General features: G+C 40.8%; 2 protein-coding genes across 4 annotated transcripts; one reads left to right on the plus strand and one right to left on the minus strand.

Annotated features, from left to right (window-relative positions):
* Nucleotides 1-4,410: 4,410 nt before the first annotated feature.
* Nucleotides 4,411-18,468, minus strand: ergic3 (ERGIC and golgi 3). 3 transcript variants are annotated; one of them, XM_014131672.3, is made up of 14 exons: nt 18,298-18,468; nt 16,918-16,988; nt 14,937-15,024; nt 14,531-14,650; nt 14,272-14,365; nt 13,812-13,977; nt 13,410-13,467; nt 11,927-11,941; nt 11,391-11,422; nt 11,215-11,311; nt 7,814-7,878; nt 7,438-7,574; nt 5,763-5,818; nt 4,411-5,414 (listed from the first exon to the last, which is right to left on the minus strand). In XM_014131672.3, exons 1-14 carry the CDS (start codon nt 18,383-18,385, stop codon nt 5,335-5,337), a joined length of 1,167 nt encoding a protein of 388 aa, XP_013987147.1. In that variant the 5' UTR covers nt 18,386-18,468; the 3' UTR covers nt 4,411-5,334. The 3 variants fall into 3 exon arrangements, with proteins under 3 accessions (XP_013987147.1, XP_013987149.1, XP_013987148.1); XM_014131674.3 differs by lacking the exon at nt 18,298-18,468 and adding an exon at nt 17,851-18,272; XM_014131673.3 differs by lacking the exon at nt 11,927-11,941.
* On the plus strand, nt 10,006-11,607 carry romo1 (reactive oxygen species modulator 1). The gene is given in 3 exon segments (NM_001141578.1): nt 10,006-10,170; nt 10,588-10,718; nt 10,938-11,607. Coding segments are annotated over 2 exon segments (240 nt in total). The 5' UTR covers nt 10,006-10,170; the 3' UTR covers nt 11,047-11,607.
* Nucleotides 18,469-18,679: the final 211 nt, after the last annotated feature.

Raw genomic sequence — 18,679 nt, forward strand, 5'->3', positions numbered from 1 at the left:
TGTGAAAATGGAACAACGGTGTCCCTTATCTGCCTATATCAAGCCGAGTTAGTTGTGTTAAATAAATCTATATGAAGAATGGGGGGGAAATGAAAAGCTGTAAGTGAAACCGATGTCAGTCTGCTGCTAACACCAGAGGTGAGACCAAGTCATTGTTTTACAAGTCACAAGTAAGTCTCAAGTCTTAGCACTCAAGTCCCAAGTCAAGTCCCAAGTCAAGACAGGCAAGTCCGAGTCAAGTCTCAAGTCAAGACTGCAAAGTATCAAGTCAAGTCTCAAGTCCTAAACTTTGAGTTTCGAGTCCTAAACAAGTCATAATGTGCTCTTCACCAAATGTAATACCATTTCATATTTTTAACAAGAGTAATAGTTAGTATATTACATTTACGCAAATCATGAATGCTTTTAAAAATATATATATATTTATTACTTTCCAAATAAATGTTATATTTCCATGGAAATACATGGGTAGCCATGAGAAAGACCCCACCCCCCCACAATAGTGATCGACTATCGAGGATCGCTATGGGGGGGCAATCGGGCGATGTAGGCTTGTACACAATCGCCCAACCTTAACACACACACACACACACACACACACACACACACACACACACACACACACACTCTGTGTGGTTACAGTAGGCTAACTTATGTCAATGGTTTTAGGAACAGCAGTGACAACAGGCAGGATTTAGGCTACCAACTGGATTTAGGCTACCAACAGGATTTAGGCTACCCAGCTCAATCTTGGGTGCAATGATCACGTTTCCGCACTGACTGACTGTGTGGAGGCTCATTGATTTAACGTTACATTAGCCTACATGATACACTAGTAAAGTAATAAAATATATAGCTGTCAGCTATATTAGCTACGACTTACCGTTCTTTGTGCAGCTTCAAATGTCGAACAAAGTTGGAAATTGTTGCGCCTCTGTCTGTAATTTTCTTCACGCAAGTTTTACAAGTTGCAATCCGTTTTTGTTGATACAGCATCGTCTTTATATCCGAAAATAATAATTCTGGGTATCATCTTTCCAAGGGCTCCATCTGAATTCACCCGCCGACGTTCCTCTCCACTGCCACGCACAACTTTTTCTCAGCTGGCACAATTTGATTGGCTGCTGTCCGATTCAAACTGTAATCCGTTAAATGAAGAGTTGATGCGCATCATTTTGATAGCATCATTTTAAATATTTGGGCTTGGGGAGGGTATTAAGTCAGGTCGAGTCATAAGGCTCAAGTCCAAGTCATGTCACGAGTCATTGGTGTTAAAGTCAAAGTCGAGTTGCAAGTCATCATATTTGTGACTCAGGTCTGACTCAAGTCCAAGTCATGTGACTTGAGTCCACACCTCTGGCTAACACTATAGCTTCCTCGACTTTCCCTGTCCCCATACCGGACTCGAACTAGTGGTCTTGTGATCGCAAACAAACGTGACCATCCTACTTGACAATGTACCAATCCCTTGAGCTATTGAAAATAATTCAATTCAATAGCTATATTGGCAACATTTCAAGCTAGCTGTGAAGTGAGCTTATAGCACGTTCTTATCTCTGTTACATAAGCTCTCTAAGAACATAAACTCTCCTACTTTTGCACACTCTAGTCCCAATATAGAGCACTACTTTTGTCGAGTGCCCTTAGAGCTCTGGTCAAAAGTAGTTCACAGCAACCACCATCCCCTACAATTATCTTATGACACTCAATGCTGCAGCAGAGGACCCCTGCCCCCATCACACCTGGGTGCTACCCATCTCTCCCCCACTCATGCGCATACCCAAGACCATTTGCCAATCAATACAGCTTTAGTCTTATCCACCGTTCAATTGCTGGCCTGAATGCCCTCTTGCATCCCTGAAAGACCCCCAAGCCAACACAGCAATCAATGAGGAATGCATTGAGAATTAAGGGTAAGTAAGCTGTTTTTAAATGTTCACCCCCCCACTACCTCTGTCTTTTCTCTGTCTCTCCAAACCCTCTGCCCTCTGCTTAGAAGAGGGGGTGATGTCTGAATAATCTGTGGTCTGGTCACTTTATGTAGTCCCCCATCTAGTGATTCATTCAAGATTAGCCTCATAGATTACAAGGATGTCCAAGTCAAATAGCACTTTAAATGCAATTTGATTATCCTGGAAAATCTATTGTCATAGCGATGCTTGTCATGGATCCAAATCCTTGTCATAGATTTCCAATGATGTAAGCGCTTGATATGCAGCACTCGTCCAGGCAGAACTTTTGTTGTTGTTGGTCTAAACGCGACAATCACCTCCACTATAAAATGACTGGCCAGTGTAGCGTTTGCACTACTACTGCACAGTAAAGAATCTTTGGACTACCAAGTGCGCATTTGTCCACTATGTGCACTTGGTAGTACAAAACATATTACATATGGATGACATGCTTGATTTATTTAATTGTAACACTGGAGTTAGATGCTGATTTTCTGGCTTAGGAAACATACAGACCGCATAGGTTTTCTTTGTGTCTCACTCTTCTACATTTCCAAAATGAAATCAAAAGTATATGACTAACTAACTGGAGAGGCACATAACAGCTTAATTCATTCAAAAGGCTCCATTTAGCCTGGTGTTAATGTAATGTGAAATGTAGGCCACTCGTCGCCTACCTGTTCAATGAAATGGTCATATTTTTCTCTCTGTGTGTTCAGTTGCTCTGTGTGACATTGAAGAGTAAGATAGCTGTGAAAATTATGTTTTGTGTCTGTCACAGGAAAGTGATTGAAGTCAAAGTTGTAACAGTACCTTTTTTCAAGTCAGCTAAACCCTACACTATAGGCCTATACTTTCCCTTTATTTCTCCACCCCCTATACTTATGCCTTAGAGCAGTAGTTCTCAACCTGGGGTACTAGTACTAGTACCCCAGGGGGTACCTGGCCTATCCACAGGGGGTACTTGGCAAGACTCAGAAGAACATAGGCCGAATGACCAGTTGCACTTTGGGTAGAACAAATTGTGATTGGGGGTTCATTAACTAAAAGAGGTTGTGAATCACTTCCTTTTGAGTATCAATTTGATATAGTGGTCATTGAATCGTGTCATAGACAATCCTATCCTCTCTCACACTCCGAATACGCCGGCCGTGATGGGCATGAGCCAGATTCACTGACATTGCCTTTCCTTTCACCAGACTCATACAGCTCCCAGCTAAGCTCAAAAAAACATCCGCAACTTTTCAAAGCCGTTTGCTTAGCGCCCCTCATGCTCTTGTGTGGATGATTGCATCACAATCCAAACAGCAGGATGTGGGAGTTAGAGGCCGAGCTTCCAGTGAATACATGCAATGGAAAAGCAATTGCAGCTGTAGACTCCCAAGGGAATTAGCATTGTATGAGTGTAACTACGGAATAATGCATTTGTACAGGCATATTGTGGGTCAACATTGGGCCCCCATTTAAAAATAAGCCATTCAAGAGCAAGATGGCTCATAGATACGTGGCTGTGACACATATACAGGAAGTTACTCACAATAATGTTATTCAGCTGTCTAGGATGGTAATTCACTCATTTTTTTTATTGCCACAATTATTAGCGTACTTAGCTGGGTATATTAAAAGAACCGGTGCTCCACCTTGTGGCTGAAACATGAAACCTCAGCTCATTTGGAAAGGATATTGAACAGTAGCCTACTTCAACAAAGATATCACTGAAAAGAGACCGCTATAGGCTCATACAGCTACAGTGATCATTTGCTTGGTAACCTCTTCGCCCTTAAGCTATTGCACATGAGCTTGGAGAGGAAGTGACATTATCACTGACATTCCACAGATATCAGTAGTCCTTTCGCAACAGAGTAGACAGTAAGGTCTCTAACTTGTATAGCAGGACCCTTATCTTTTTATTGTAATGATGACTAAGTACTTCACACTAAAGAAGAAGTAAATTAGTCAAGGCCCAGAAGAGGGATGAAAATAAAGTCACGTACAATACATAAGCAATAAGGCCCGAGGGGTTGTGGTATATGGCCAATATACCAGGCTCAGGGCTGTTCTTAAGCGCGACGAAACGCAGTGCCTGGACACAGCCCTTAGCCGTGGTGTAGTGGTCATATGTGACAAACTGGTTACCAAAGTAATTAGAACAGTTAAAATAAATGTTTTGTCTTACCTGTGGTATACCACAGCAGTCAACCAATCAGCATTCAGGGCTCAAACCAGACAGTTTACAATTCTATTTAAGTGTGTTCCATAAGAAACCCTTAACACAAATAAATGGTCCCCTTCAGCTGTATATAATTGTATGAAGGGCAAAGAGCTAAAGCAAGCCATAAGCATGTGAGTTAAAAGAAATTCCATTCCATTTCCACACTTGTGGTTGTTCCTGGGACAGGAATTGGACAGAGGACATATTGTGTACACAAAATGTCAGACAAATCATTACATTACAGGCTGGTGTATTCAACATTTATTTGTCATTTTAAAAACAGTTGAGGACAATCAAAATATAAATACATCTCTCCCACACACAAAATAGGCTGTGCACAGCACCAGACACCACATGCACTCACACACGCGTGCACTCTTGCACACACACTCCTTCACTCAACCCAGGCCCCTGAATAGGATCTCAAAATGTGCAATCACAACAAATGAACAAAAACATTATTAAACTGCATAATCCAGTCTCCTCAAGTAGTCCTCTCAACGACAGGCAGAGCTTCCATCAATCTGGGGTATTCACTAAGAACCAACTGGAAGCAAACAGGCCAAAACGGGGAGGGACCTACCTGAACTTGTCCAATAAGAGATTCTCGTTTCCATTGCCAAACTTTTTGCTTCAGTTTGCACTAATGAATACACCCCTGAACACACATTAAAAAACACATTCACCCTGCCCGGGTCACATATCATATCAAATACTTAATTTGTGATGGGGAAGCAATACACATGTAAAAGAATGGTACATGTTTAGAAATTAAGGCTTGGGATAAACTTAAGGATAAATATGTCCACTGGCCACCAAAGTATGTTTAGGGTAGCTGAGAATGGCAAAATAAAATATCAGGGAACCAATTGATAGACGTACAGTTTGTTAGGACTGGGGATGAATCAAATGAGTTAAAAAAAATCGGTTAGGTCTCTCTTCTGGTCAGTGATTCTGTCTTTCATTCTTTGTATGGATGGGGATGTAAAACAAACAACATGGGAGACACAGCAGTCAAAGTTCCTTTCCATATTGAGGGAAATTTTTCAGATTCTTAGTGTTTTTTTTCCATGTTAGGAAGCATGAGTCAGTTTGTAGTCACTTCCCCTTTCCAGATCGGCCCCTCCGGAGACTGATGAACAGGCTGGTTTGCTCGTGTCAAACACTCCACTAAGATGCTTTGCCCAGTTCAATCTTCTTCTGGATGGCTTTTGCAGAGTGGTATATCAATGAATCAATGAGTCCAGCAACTGGGAAAAAGATACAGTATATAAAATGACATATCTCTGACACACATACAATAGAACCAGTCCATTTAGTTCATTCCAACAAATGAATAACATCTACCTCTAATACTGCATGGTACCTCCAAACTGAGAAAGCCATCACTAATTATAAACAAGATTAAATTATATTGAAGATGTAGTGAGTGAAAAATGTGTTTGCTATGTGTACTGCATTTGTAAAATGGGAAAGTCAAAACATGTGAAAATAATAAAAAACATTGAAAAATGAAATAAGCTTTAAGCAACATCTTTAGCAACATCTTTAGCAAACCTATTACACCCTTTTGTTTGTCAGAATGCAGAGGTGCCCACCTGTAAATACACCCCCTATGATGGCACACACTCCTGTGAGAAAATGAGTGAATGATCTGAAAAAAGAGAAAACATGTTAGATGCAACACACATCTTACTATTTATATAGACTACACAATGACAATGCTACAGTTGAAGTTGGAAGTTTACATACACTTATGCTGGAGTCATTAAAACTCATTTTTCAACCACTCCACCAATTTCTTGTTATTAAACTATAGTTTTGGCAAGTCGGTTAGGACATCTACTTTGTGAACAACACAAGTAATTTTACCAACAATTGTTTACAGACAGATTATTTCACTTATCATTCACTGTATCACAATTCCAGTGGGTCAGAAGTTTACATACACTAAGTTGACTGTGCCTTTAAACAGCTTGGAAAATTCCAGAAAATGACGTCATGGCTTTAGAAGCTTCTGATAGGCTAATAGACATCATTTGACATCAAATTGTAGACCTCCACATGTCTGGTTCATCCTTGGGAGCAATTTCCAAACACCTGAAGGTACCACATTCATCTGTACAAACAATAGTTTGTAAGTATAAACACCATGGGACAACGCAGCCGTCATACCGCTCAGGAAAGGAGACACGTTCTGTCTCCTAGATTTCAATGTACTTTGGTGCGAAAAGTGCAAATCAATCCCAGAACAACAGCAAAGGACCTTGTGAAGATGCTGGAGGAAACAGGTGCAAAAGAATCTATATCCACAGTAAAATGAGTCCTATATCGACATAACTTGAAAGGCCGCTCAGCAAGGAAGAAGCCACTGCTCCAAAACCGCCATAAAAAAGCCAGACTACGGTTTGCAACTGCACATGGGGACAAAGATCTTACTTTTTGGAGAAATGTCCTCTGGTCTGATGAAACAAAAATAGAACTGTTTGGCCATAATGACCATTGTTATGTTTGGAGGAGAAAGGGGGATGCTTGCAAGCCGAAGAACACCATCCCAACCGTGAAGCACAGGGGTGGCAGCATCATGTTGTGGGGGTGCTTTGCTGCAGGAGGGCCTGGTGCACTTCACAAAACAGATGGCATCATGAGGAGGAAAATGATGTGGATATATTGAAGCAACATCAGTCAGGAAGTTAAACCTTGGTCGCAAATGGGTCTTCCAAATGGACAATGACCCCAAGCATACTTCCAAAGTTGTGGCAAAATGCCTTAAGTATAACAAAGTCAAGGTATTGGAGTGGCCATCACAAAGCCCTGACTTCAATCCTATAGAAAATGTGTGGGCAGAACTGGAAAAGCGTGTGCGAGCAAGGAGGCCTAGAAACCTGATTCAGTTACACCAGCTTTGTCAGGAGGAATGGGCCAAAATTCACCCAACTTATTGTGGGAAGCTTGTTTGACCCAAGTTAAACAGTTTAAAGGCAATGCTACCAAATACTAATTGAGTCCATGTAAACTTATGACCCACTGGGAATGTGATGAAAGAAATAGAAAAATAAAAGCTCAAATAAATAATTCTCTCTACTATTATTCTGACATTTCACATTCTTAAAATAAAGTGGTGATCCTAACTGACCTAAGACAGGGATTTTTTTACGAGGATTAAATGTCAGGAATTGTGAAAAACTGAGTTTAAATGTATTTGGCTAAGGTGTATGTAAACTTCCGACTTCAACTGTATATGGATTTTCAATTTTGTTTGAAGCTACCTACCGCTGTTTCTCTGTGAATTTCACCATCATAGGGGAGAGTTCATATAATACAAACACCCCAGGTAAGCCCTGGTCTCCGATCAGCCCATTGGCTACTTTCTCATGTCGGGTCACAGAGAATTGGTTTGTTTTAACCACCTGTAAGACACAAGCAATACAAAAGACGTCCCTGTTTGTCCATGATGCCTAAGTACCTTTCTTAGCATGCATAAACAGTCATGCACAGGGAAATATACAACAATAATGAATTCACTTCATTTAAATGTGATATAGCTATAAAATAAATTAACTCCATCAAATAGCTACAATTTGTAGGTACGGTCAATAACTACCCACCCGAGTTCATTTCACAGCTGTCATGTCTAATGTTTACTCACCTCTCCATCCCATTTCACGTAGATGGTTGGGACAATCTTCACAAAGTACTGATACATCATGGATGCTGGAATAAAACAATTGATTGTTTTGTAATGTGTAGCGGCAGAGCCCATGTAGTCTGCAGAAATGCAACATTTCACTCAGCATGAACGCAGGGTGGCGCTATAGATTGACATCACATAATTAGCAGGCTACACACTGATGGGCATTCTGAGTCTTTTTGGTGAGCAGGATCTTTTAGCTCTGTTCACCTAAAAGAGCCATTCACTTGGCTCACAAACAACTCTTCATTCAGTACTTAAACATTTATGAAAAGAAAAATAGCATATTTCTAATGTTAAGCCTAAAACGTTGCCTACCATTATCTCAGATCGTGAAATGCGAGTTCAAATAAATGTTTTACATGACGAAATTACATTCACATCAACGGGGCTGTAGTGGAGCGAGTCGAGAACTTCAAGTTCCTTGGTGTCCACATCACCACCAAACTACCATGCTCCAAATACACCAAGACAGTCATGAAGAGGGCACGACAATGCCTTTCACCCCTCAGGAGACCAGATGCTCAACAATTTCTACAGCTGCACCATCGAGAGCATCCTGACCGGTTGCATCACCGGCTGGTATGGCAACTGCTCGGCATACGACCGCAAGGCTGCTACAGAGGGTAGTGTGTACGCCCCAGTACATCACTGGGGCCAAGCTTCCTGCCATCCAGGACCTCTATACTAGGAAGTGTCAGAGGAAGGCCCCAAAAATGGTCAAAGACTCCAGTAACTCAAGTCATAGACTGTTCTCTCTGCTGGTGACTGTTCTCTCTGCTACCGCACAGCAAGCGGTACTGGAGCACCAAGTCTAGGTCCAAAAGGCTCATTAACAGATCATGTTGATCTGTAGGACAATAAGACTGCTGAACAATTAATCAAATGGCCACCCGGACTATTTGCATTGACCCCCTTTGTTTTTACACTGCTGCTGCTCGCTGTTTTAGCTATGCAGTCACTTTGCCCCTACCTACATGTACAAATTACCTTGACTAACCTGTACCCACACACATTGACTCGGTACTGGGACCCCCTGTATATTGCCTCGTTATTGTTATTGAGTTACTTTTTTTCAACTTTAGTTTATTTAGTAAATATTTTCTGAAAACTGCATTGTTGGTTAAGGGCTTGTAAGTAAGCATTTCACGGTAAGGTCTACTGTTGTATTCAGCGCATGTGACAAATTCATTTTGATTTACAACAAAAATAATAAAACACACATTACAAAAAAATGAGTCAAGAATTACCATCTTCAGAGAACGTTAGTATAACTTATCTACAGATAATCGATGTCTGGGGCTCAAATTTGCAGTATATCCTTTCACAGACGCGATTCGGTTCCCGACGTTCACAAAAAGGATAATTTCAAAAGGACCGGTCAACACATCAAGTGACGGGAAGTTCTGATTTTTACTGACTCGGATCTTTTCAACTCGTCCAGTCAGGAGAACGAATCTTTTGACTAATTTCGTTCATTTGAGTCAGCAATGCCCAGAGCACCGTGGACCCCTACCGTCGAACACATCCCCCCGAAATAGTAATGATTCTACAAGCCTCTCGTTCATCATAAGGGGTTTATTGGAGCTGTCATTTGTGACACTTGTAGAAGCGTGCTTTAAACAAATGTACATTTGTTGAATGCTAAGCTTACAAATACGACTATTTATTGGTACATTTGAAACGGTGATCTAGTTTGGCCGCAAAAGGACTAGATCGTGAACGACTCTTGGCGGAATGCATTGCTTGACTGCCGTGAGTGTGATACGCACAATTCATTCGCGAAATGCAGCAACACAAACGATTCGTTCTCGAGTTTGTTGAGCAGAGTCTGTGTATGTTATGGTTCTTCAAAGCTGTGTCCATCATAACATTCAATAGTCAATTAATTGCATTCATTTTTGCACCATGCTATCAACTATCTATTCCAGGTTGCAGTTGTAAATGAGAACTTGTTCTCAACTAGCCTACCTGGTTAAATATAGGTGAAATAAATAAAAACAAACATCTGTTCTCTATGCTGCCTGCAGCATTATCTATTTTGCCTGCGCACATATGACAGAGTTGTTGGTCGGAACGCGTTTTAATCCTGCTGTAGAATTCATTGCAGCTAGCAGGTCAAAGGAACGACTAAAACGAACGACTCACTCAGAAAAATGAATCGTTCACGAACTGATCTTTGTCTCTACTGCGTTGGTTTCGCAATCCTCTCAAGTAATGGCCGCCTGTTAGTACAGCATTTCAAGCTACCTAGTCTTATCGACAAGGGTTGTCTTCTCTAGTGACCGATAACTCACATTACGCAATCAACCAAGGTAAGTGTTGCTTAGAGCGAATAATAGTGATGATAAAAAAATATATATAGTCGGGCGTTAACCATCTTTTCAAATGTCTTCAAGGCCTGACCTAGGTGACATGCAAACCAGTTAGCCAGCCAAAACGCAGCTAGCTAGAAGCTGGGTAAACAGAAGCACGAGATAAAGGGTGGACAACGTTCGTGACATTAGCTAACGTTAGCTACATATCAATCTGTTTTCGGTGGCAAATGTCTGTCTTGTGCAAATAACGTTGATAGTTTAGCTAGCTGCTAACTCCGCTAGCTTAACTTGCCGTTTAAGCTTAGCCACTGGTGTAGTGTTATGACGTAGCAAGCTAGCTACAAACGCCTAGCTAGCGCAACTGATTCATGAACCTGCCATGTATTTTGATGGTTGTGCTCTCTTTCAATACAGATGCCAGTTGCAGTAGGACCGTATGGCCAGCAACAGCCAGCCTGCGTTGACAGAATTAAAATGGGATTCATGATGGGCTTCGCTGTTGGGATGGCAGCTGGTGCTATGTTTGGAACCTTTTCCTGTCTAAGGTTAGTTAAGTTAACCCAACGTCTAACTATTTACCTATTACAAGTAAGCCTACACTGAAATGCAATACACTTTGTAAGAATGCCATAGTCTGTGCTTGGGCATCACAGATTTCTTTACATGTTTCTGTTGCAGCCATCCACGCTGCATATTGTGGTTTGTTCAATAGAACTCGATTGTTTTTTCATTTTGTTCAAATGCTGTATTTTTTCTTCCCTCAGGGTTGGCATGAGAGGCAGAGAGCTGATGGGAGGAGTTGGGAAGACGATGATGCAGAGTGGAGGCACATTTGGTACATTTATGTCCATTGGGATGGGCATCCGCTGCTGAGACCACCTACCATACTTACAATTACATAGTGGGACTTTTGTCATAACTCATTCCCATGTCACACTTTGTCCCAGAACTATGGAGAAATTTCAATAAATGCTGTGATTTCAATTGCTGGTAGTAGGCCAAATGTTTGGTGTGGGGCTTTTGATAAATGGGATGACTAACCTTGTGGTGCTGCAACATCGGTGCCATCCAAAGGATTGACGATACCAGGGTAGTCTCTCCCGAAGGATAGATGCTTGATAAAGTGAGTCATGTTGATCTGTAGGACAACACAAATAAGTGCTGACGTGTATGGAGAACATTGCCTGGGCAAGACAAGATTTGTCAAATGTACTTACGTTGTCTAGTCCAAAACTCTGCAGATCATGAACTGAAAATAAATTGAGACAAGATGTTAGTAATGCTGTGATCTGATAGCATCATCAGTTATGTTCTGTTTAGAGTATGAGGGCTTACTGCTCAATCTACGACTCTCCCATTACAATTTATAATTGTTGAGCCCTCAGAAATGTGATCTAGATTACTGCTTGTACCACCTCAAATAAAGATCAAACCAACAATCACACGCTGGTTATTCAAAAGGACTGTTTTAAACCACAAGTTAGAAGCAGCTTTGGTTGTCTTCGCTAGGCTTTAATTAAATAACAGGGTCAAGTCTGACTGACAACCTCTTCATAAACAAAGTTTGATATTTGACTGGACAATTTAGAAAGGAGGGATGTGGCCTGAGTGCCAGTCTGTTTGTGCTCTTATGCCAGCTCATTGTCATGACAAGGACAGCAAGGGAGTAGCCAAGAGCACAAACAGATCTGGGACCAGGGTAGGGGGGGGGATGTTTACTACAAAAATAAAAGCTACAAAAAGATGGACTTACTTTCCACAGCATGCACTGCAGAAAGAAGAGAGAAGAGTCACTATATGACGCATGTTGGGCTACATAGAAAAAGCCACAGTCCTAAGAGGCTGGCCAAAGGCATTACACCTCTGAAGGGGGTTCATCACATCTGGTATTTCATATATGGCCAAATTCTTATCAAAAAGGGATTCTTGTCTCTTATTTCTGCCTTTAAGCAGACATGGACAGTAGTACTAGTCTAGCAAATAAAATCAGCATTGAGCTGGTGAATCCGTCTGCTCTATGCTTTCTGTACATGGTGTTGATGACAAAAGACACCGTTCAATGCCTCCAAGCAAGTTGAGAGTATAGTCCTTTGGGCCTACAACTTCATCTGGTTATGTACCATGCTACTCTATCAGCAATTATTGAGAAAATAGTTATTAGGGTAAATGAAATTACAACAGTGCCTCAATGAGAAATGTGTCTGTATTGTCACACAGTTAAAGGTTACATCAGTGAATTTTTATAGTAACGACTTCTGTTCTTATGCCCGCTTCCACAGTTGGAGTGCAATTCAGACTTCTGTCAAGCCGAGTAACATTATTTAATTTGTAAAATCCATTGCAATAAATGTTTTGCAATCAGTTTGCCAAACAAATTAATACATTTCACATTCATATTTATCCAGAGTGTAAGTGTCAATGCCAAATAACTTGATTACTATGTTAGGGTTATTAGTAGGCAACAATGATAAAGCAAGTGAGTCAATTATCCATTTACAGTCAAAAAGGTACGTTTATATGTAGAAAAAAAGAGCTACTTAGTTTGACACATTTTCACCACTGCCATAAAGATCAGATGTTTTCATGAGATAAAACAATGATTTACTTAGATTGCAACGGATCCTATTAGGAAAGAAGGGAAGAAGTCTAGCATAAGACAACGAAAGGAACGATGAAAAAGAAAAACATGCACCATTTACAAAAGGATTTACGAGTGTTTAACTGGAAAGAATAGTTATGGATGCACTAGAAATGCCTTTACTGGCATAGTGACTTGCAAGTGAACTTACCGGTTAACATGGGTCTTTCCTTGCTATCCTCCGAGAATGTGCTAGGGGCAAACTACACTACAAAAGGGTCTGTACTTGGTCTGAGACAGACTGTTTTAATAAATCACAAGGTGTTTCTGGTAGCAAGTAAGCAATTTTCGATTTCCAACCCAAATCAGTCTGCTACCTGTCTGTCTTTATGCAATTCAGAGGATTGACTTTCTGCCATGGGTATTGATGGAAAACAGAATTCTTATTTTCCTTGGATAATTGATATCAGACCAGGGGACCAACCCATTTCGACCAGGGTTACGTTTACATAGGCAGCCCAATTCAGATCAGTGTGAATGCACAAATCTGATATGGGGCACATGTAAAATTTGTGGACTGTCAGAAAAAAATATTAGATATAGAAAGAAAATCAGATTTGGGTTGTCCACACTTAGGACAGTAAAATGCAGGTCTTACCATGAACATGGGACTGCTGGAAACTCTTTCCAGGGGCAAAGTGGAAATTTCCTGCCACCTAACAAAAAAACAGACAAAGTAAAGAGTTTAAAAGAAAGTCAGACAATGAATGTAATATTTGCAGATTGAAAATGTATATAAATGCATTAAAGCACCTCACAAAATATAACCCCCAGTCCCGATTTCTTTTAAAAAAAACACACAGAATTATGCTCCCAAAAAGTGATGATTCATTTCAAATCATATGTTGTTTCCAACCTGACCATTTGAAGACCAGGCAATGGTTTAAACATTGTCAACCATTAAATGAAACATCCCTTTTTGGAGTGTAAATCAGAGTGCGAGTACTGACTATTCTTTTGATTATGAACTTAGCCAAATCATCCGTTTAAGACTAGTTACCTTGTTGACCTCCAGAAAGCCGTAGATCTGGCAGCCCTCGTTTTTCTGCTCCTGCATCTTCTGGCTGAAGCCCTCCCTCTTGCACTGCTCGATGGTGTCGGGGTTCTTGAAGGCCCAACCCCGCCTGCGATAGGCTTCTCGTACATCATCACAGGTGTTACAGCACCTACAGAAAAGCACCGTAAATATGTAAATGTCACACTCAAATTCTGGACAATAGATAAGCTCATTCATTCATGGCCTATGGTCTGAAAAATATCTAAGGTCTTAAAAAGGTGGTGGGCAGTCATATTTTCAAACGAAACCTCAAATACATTGTAGCAAGTCCAATTTCACAGTCAATGGATTTTAGTTATGAAATTGACAGAGAAACCCCCTTTTCCGTCATGGGAAGATGGTGTAGTAGATGCACTGTATGTTCTGTAATGCCTTGGAAGGCATTCCAGTCTTGGAAACTCACTTCAAATCTTCCATCTCTGCTCCGTAGCAGCTTTCACAGCGCTCAGGATCTAGCTTACTGGGGTCAAAAATGTCACCTTCCTCTTGTCCCAAATCTAAATGAGATGACAAAACAAATTCCATGACCCAGTGAAAAACATGAACTATTTAATACAGCTTATATTTTCCCATGAGGGAAAACCGCACTGCTCTCCATGGTGTAGAATGCTCTTCAAGAAATATAATGACATTGCAAACAAGCTAATTAACAAAATGGTTACCGTGCTTCTCTGCCTCTGTAGTGACAGGATTGCTGTCCTTGTCGAGCCTTTGCTTGAACAGGTTGTGTTCCACATCCAACTGCTGTTCTCCAGCAACGTCCATGGCATCAATGCTTAGATCTGAAGGACAAGATGGTGTTACAAATGTCATACTCTTCAACTGTGCAATTACCCTATAGCTTCATGTACATTCCTAAAGAGATTACAGAAGATTTTAAGTTGAAGTAGGCCTAACCTTACACATTCAGTTAAAATGTCATATTTTGTTCCTTGTTCATGTGACATTTTGTTGAACGGTTTATAATATCACATAAACAAGCATATATAGGGGTTAATTGTGCACATGTAAGTTAATGTGATGATGCATGCTAGGTCTGAACACAAGTATTTTTCTAAAGTTACTTACAGGCACATGGCATGTTAGGAAATATCACATCAATGTTGATTTTCAGTTTGTCTCCTCGTGATGTGTCCACAAACAATTCAGGATGGACCTGGGTTGGCAGAACGATATGAATTTTTGCAAGTCATAAAGCAGTGTACTTAAAGTGTGGACCGGGCCCCATAGCTGGAGTTTCAAAGAATTGTGGGTAAAAGTTATGTCAGATGGCTTAATAAGAAAAACATAACATTTGTGATATTGTAATCATCCTCAAATAGGCCAGTCATTGTATTTTAGCACTATACCCACCATTGAAATGTTTATTATTCCCAGTTGCCCAGGTGGCAATGGAGTGGAAATTAACTTTGTCTGATTAATCGGTCTATAATACACAATTAATTGTTATATACAGCCTGAAACATTGAAGTGCAAAATCATGTAAATGTTCCTTACAATCCAGAATGTTGAATATATATATATATATTTTTATGTACTCTGATGGTTGTCTGTGCGGCTTGTCCTGCAGCCGCCCTACATTTTTTACAACATATCCACATGAAAGTATTGTTTACACTACTTTTTAGAGAGCTGGTAGGTATATGGTTCTGTAGGCTTGTATTTCCGGTGTGTATTTTCAATCTACTGACACAACCGATGCAAACACTACCGAATTACGTTCCCTCACATTCAGCCGGCAGTGGCAAACCTACCAGCTCTTTAAAAAGTTGGGTAAGCAATACTTTCCTTACTCTACCGGTAAAAGTATTCCTTTTTAAAATTATAAACTAGAGAATTTCAGTGCGACCCTCTCACATACTCTCTATCCCTCTCTTTTACCCTCAATCTATCCCTCTGCTATACCTCCCATCTTCCCCCTCTCTCACTTTAATCTAATACTAACTGGAAAAGCAATACTTTCCTTACTCACAGACAACCGGTAAAGTTCAAATGTAATTTTATTCAACATTTTGGCTTGTATGGAACATTTAAACGATTTTGCACTCCAATGTTTCAGGCTGTATATACCAATTAATTGTGCATTACAGCCTGATTAATCAGACTAGAATTACACTTTACATTTAATTACACAGTTTTTGAAATTGCAAAGGGCTTGGCTGAAAAAGTTTGAATACCACTGTCTGTCTTAAGAGTTTACAAACTAGAATAAGTGCAAAGCTTGAACCTAAACAGTAGCTAGCTAGATGTTTAGTTCCCTGTTCTCCTAGCCGACTAAACTCAACGATTTACAATGGAGTAGAGCGGCGACTAGTGTAAATGCAGGCTATTCTTAGTGTGCTGAAATATAATGCTTTTGATAAAAACGTTATTTTATGCGATGTCGGAACTCCAGCCCGCTCTCACAAGTCGCCGCTCAACTCCATTGTTCTCCTAGTTGCCTGTTCTCCAGTAGAGAATCGTTCAGTGTGGTCCACACAGAACTAGCCTCTTTTTTGAATTATTATTTTACCCCCTTTTATCTCCCAAATTTCATGGTATCCAATTGGTAGTTTACAGTCCTGCCCCACCACTGCAACTCCTGTAGAGACTCGGGAGAGGCGAAGTTCGAGAGACGTGCGTCCTCCGAAACAACCCAACCAAGCCGCACTGTTTCTTGACACAATGCCAGCTTAACCCGGAAGCCAGCCGCACCAATGTGTCGGAGGAAGCGCCGTACAACTGGCGACCGTGTCAGTGTGCATTGCACCCGGCCCGCCACAGGAGTCGCTAGTGCGCAATGGGACAGGAACATCCCTGCTGGCCAAACCCTCCGCTAACCCGGATGACGCTGTGCGCCGCCCCATGGTTCTCCTGGTCGTGGTCCGGCTGTGACAGAGCCTGAACTCGAACCAGGTTCTCTAGTGGCACAGCTAGCACTGCGATGCAGTGCCTTAGACCACTGCGCCACTCGGGAGGCCCCAGAGCTAGCTTCTTAACCACATACCTAGCTGGCATACCTACACTAGCGTACCTGACTATTTTCAGAAAAAAGATCACATGAACCCACCTCCTTAGTGAGATAATACTGCAACTCTGAGAAGAACAGGATCAACATGATGAGACCACTTATGATGGTGACTGTAAAAGGGGAAAGACGAAAATGCATGTCAGAATATCACCAAATCCCATTGACTTTTAGCAAACTATTGTAGCTAGTCATCCGTTCCCCCCAGATGTAGAAACACTTAAAATAAGGTCTATGTTTCGTGTAGGTTTACCCTGGCGTGACGTTTTGATAACCATGTAAATCTCTCTCCGACAAGGTGACTTTTATCAAGATATTCGGCTCTATTTTCTCTCAGATTGGAAAATGCTAATTAGTATCAAAACAAATCCCTGCAAGCTCCTGCACATCATCATTAGCTTGCACCTTTGCTAAGAGGTAAATATAAAGAAATGTAGCCAATGTATTAATTACTACATTTAGCTAACATTAGATGGTAAAAATCTCTGGATTAACTGTTGTCTCAATTCGGCAGTCTCCTCCAGATCATCATGTCATTTGTAGTTCTTTATGAAAGCCACATTACCAGCTAATTTGTGTTTCATTTGTTGGGGGTAAATACAGGCAAATAAATTGATAAGTTACCTTGTCTGAGAGAGTTACACGTTATCAAAATGTCACGCAAGGATAAACCTACACGAAACACAGACCTTATTAAATGGTTCTAGAATCCCCATTGGTAAAAATTAATGGTGGAAAAACGATTGTAACCATTTCCCTGTTTGACCGCTAGGTTTTATGGGTATTACACTCATACTGTGGTACTCTATAGTCCAAGGACCTTACATGTTCTGTTTAGAGGCGAATTGGCTCTGGCAGACAAAACAGCCAATACTACCATACAGACATGAATCGATTCTCAATTACGGTGCGGTTCTAGAAATCTATAAACCTCACACATCAAAATAATTTCACAAATGCTAAATATACACTTACTGTACGCTGTTTTAACAGTTGCAGCTGACAGTATTGTTCAGTGACAACACGTTTGTGGCGTCTTCTTCCGTTTACACACAGGTCTTCGGAGACTTAGCTAGCTAATTAGTACGCCTGTCTTCCGTCTGTTTTCCGTAAACAAGCGCTCTAACATGGACATATGGCTGTGTGGGAACCCTAACTCTATAAAAGGTGTAGTAATTTAAGATTATTTATCGGTGATATGAAAAGGTACGTTACTTTTGTTTACAAAAACCGTAACGCAAGCGATGCGTTTTAACGTTCAGAACGAGAGTCGGGGCTCTTAACAAAAGTTCGCCGACCAGAAGATATCTTCAATATAGGCGCTCATGGTAGTTAGCGTCTATGAATGGGTTATGCTACTGCTAGCAATTGGGGATAGTATGTGTTATGCTTGTAACTACAACTCTTCACGAAAACACTCACCCGTAGCTCCACCGCATGTTTTAATTCGGAAATCCTCAAGAGTTTTCGGATATGCATCAAATTGTTTCAGTTTATTTAGTGTGTCCATCTTCTTTCATACCATCGGCTGAAAGAATTCCTGACACATCAGTCGTCGACATTCACTTCCGGTACACAAGGCGTTCATGCGTAAGGAACCAATCAGCGTTGACCGCATAACGGTCAGTATATGAATTTACTTGATACAATTTGAGAGTTTTGTATAAACTAGCAGAATTAAAGGCACTATATGGTCAACCTGATGTCTACATTGGCCATGCAGTATTTACAGCAGAAGGCAGGGCATTCATACTTCTTGCTCTTTGCAGAGCTGTTGTGAAGGAAGTTGTCTAGGAAGTGAGTT

This window comes from Salmo salar, chromosome 12 (assembly GCF_965601325.2).
Source record: "Salmo salar chromosome 12, fSalSal1, whole genome shotgun sequence".
NCBI lineage: Eukaryota > Metazoa > Chordata > Actinopteri > Salmoniformes > Salmonidae > Salmo > Salmo salar.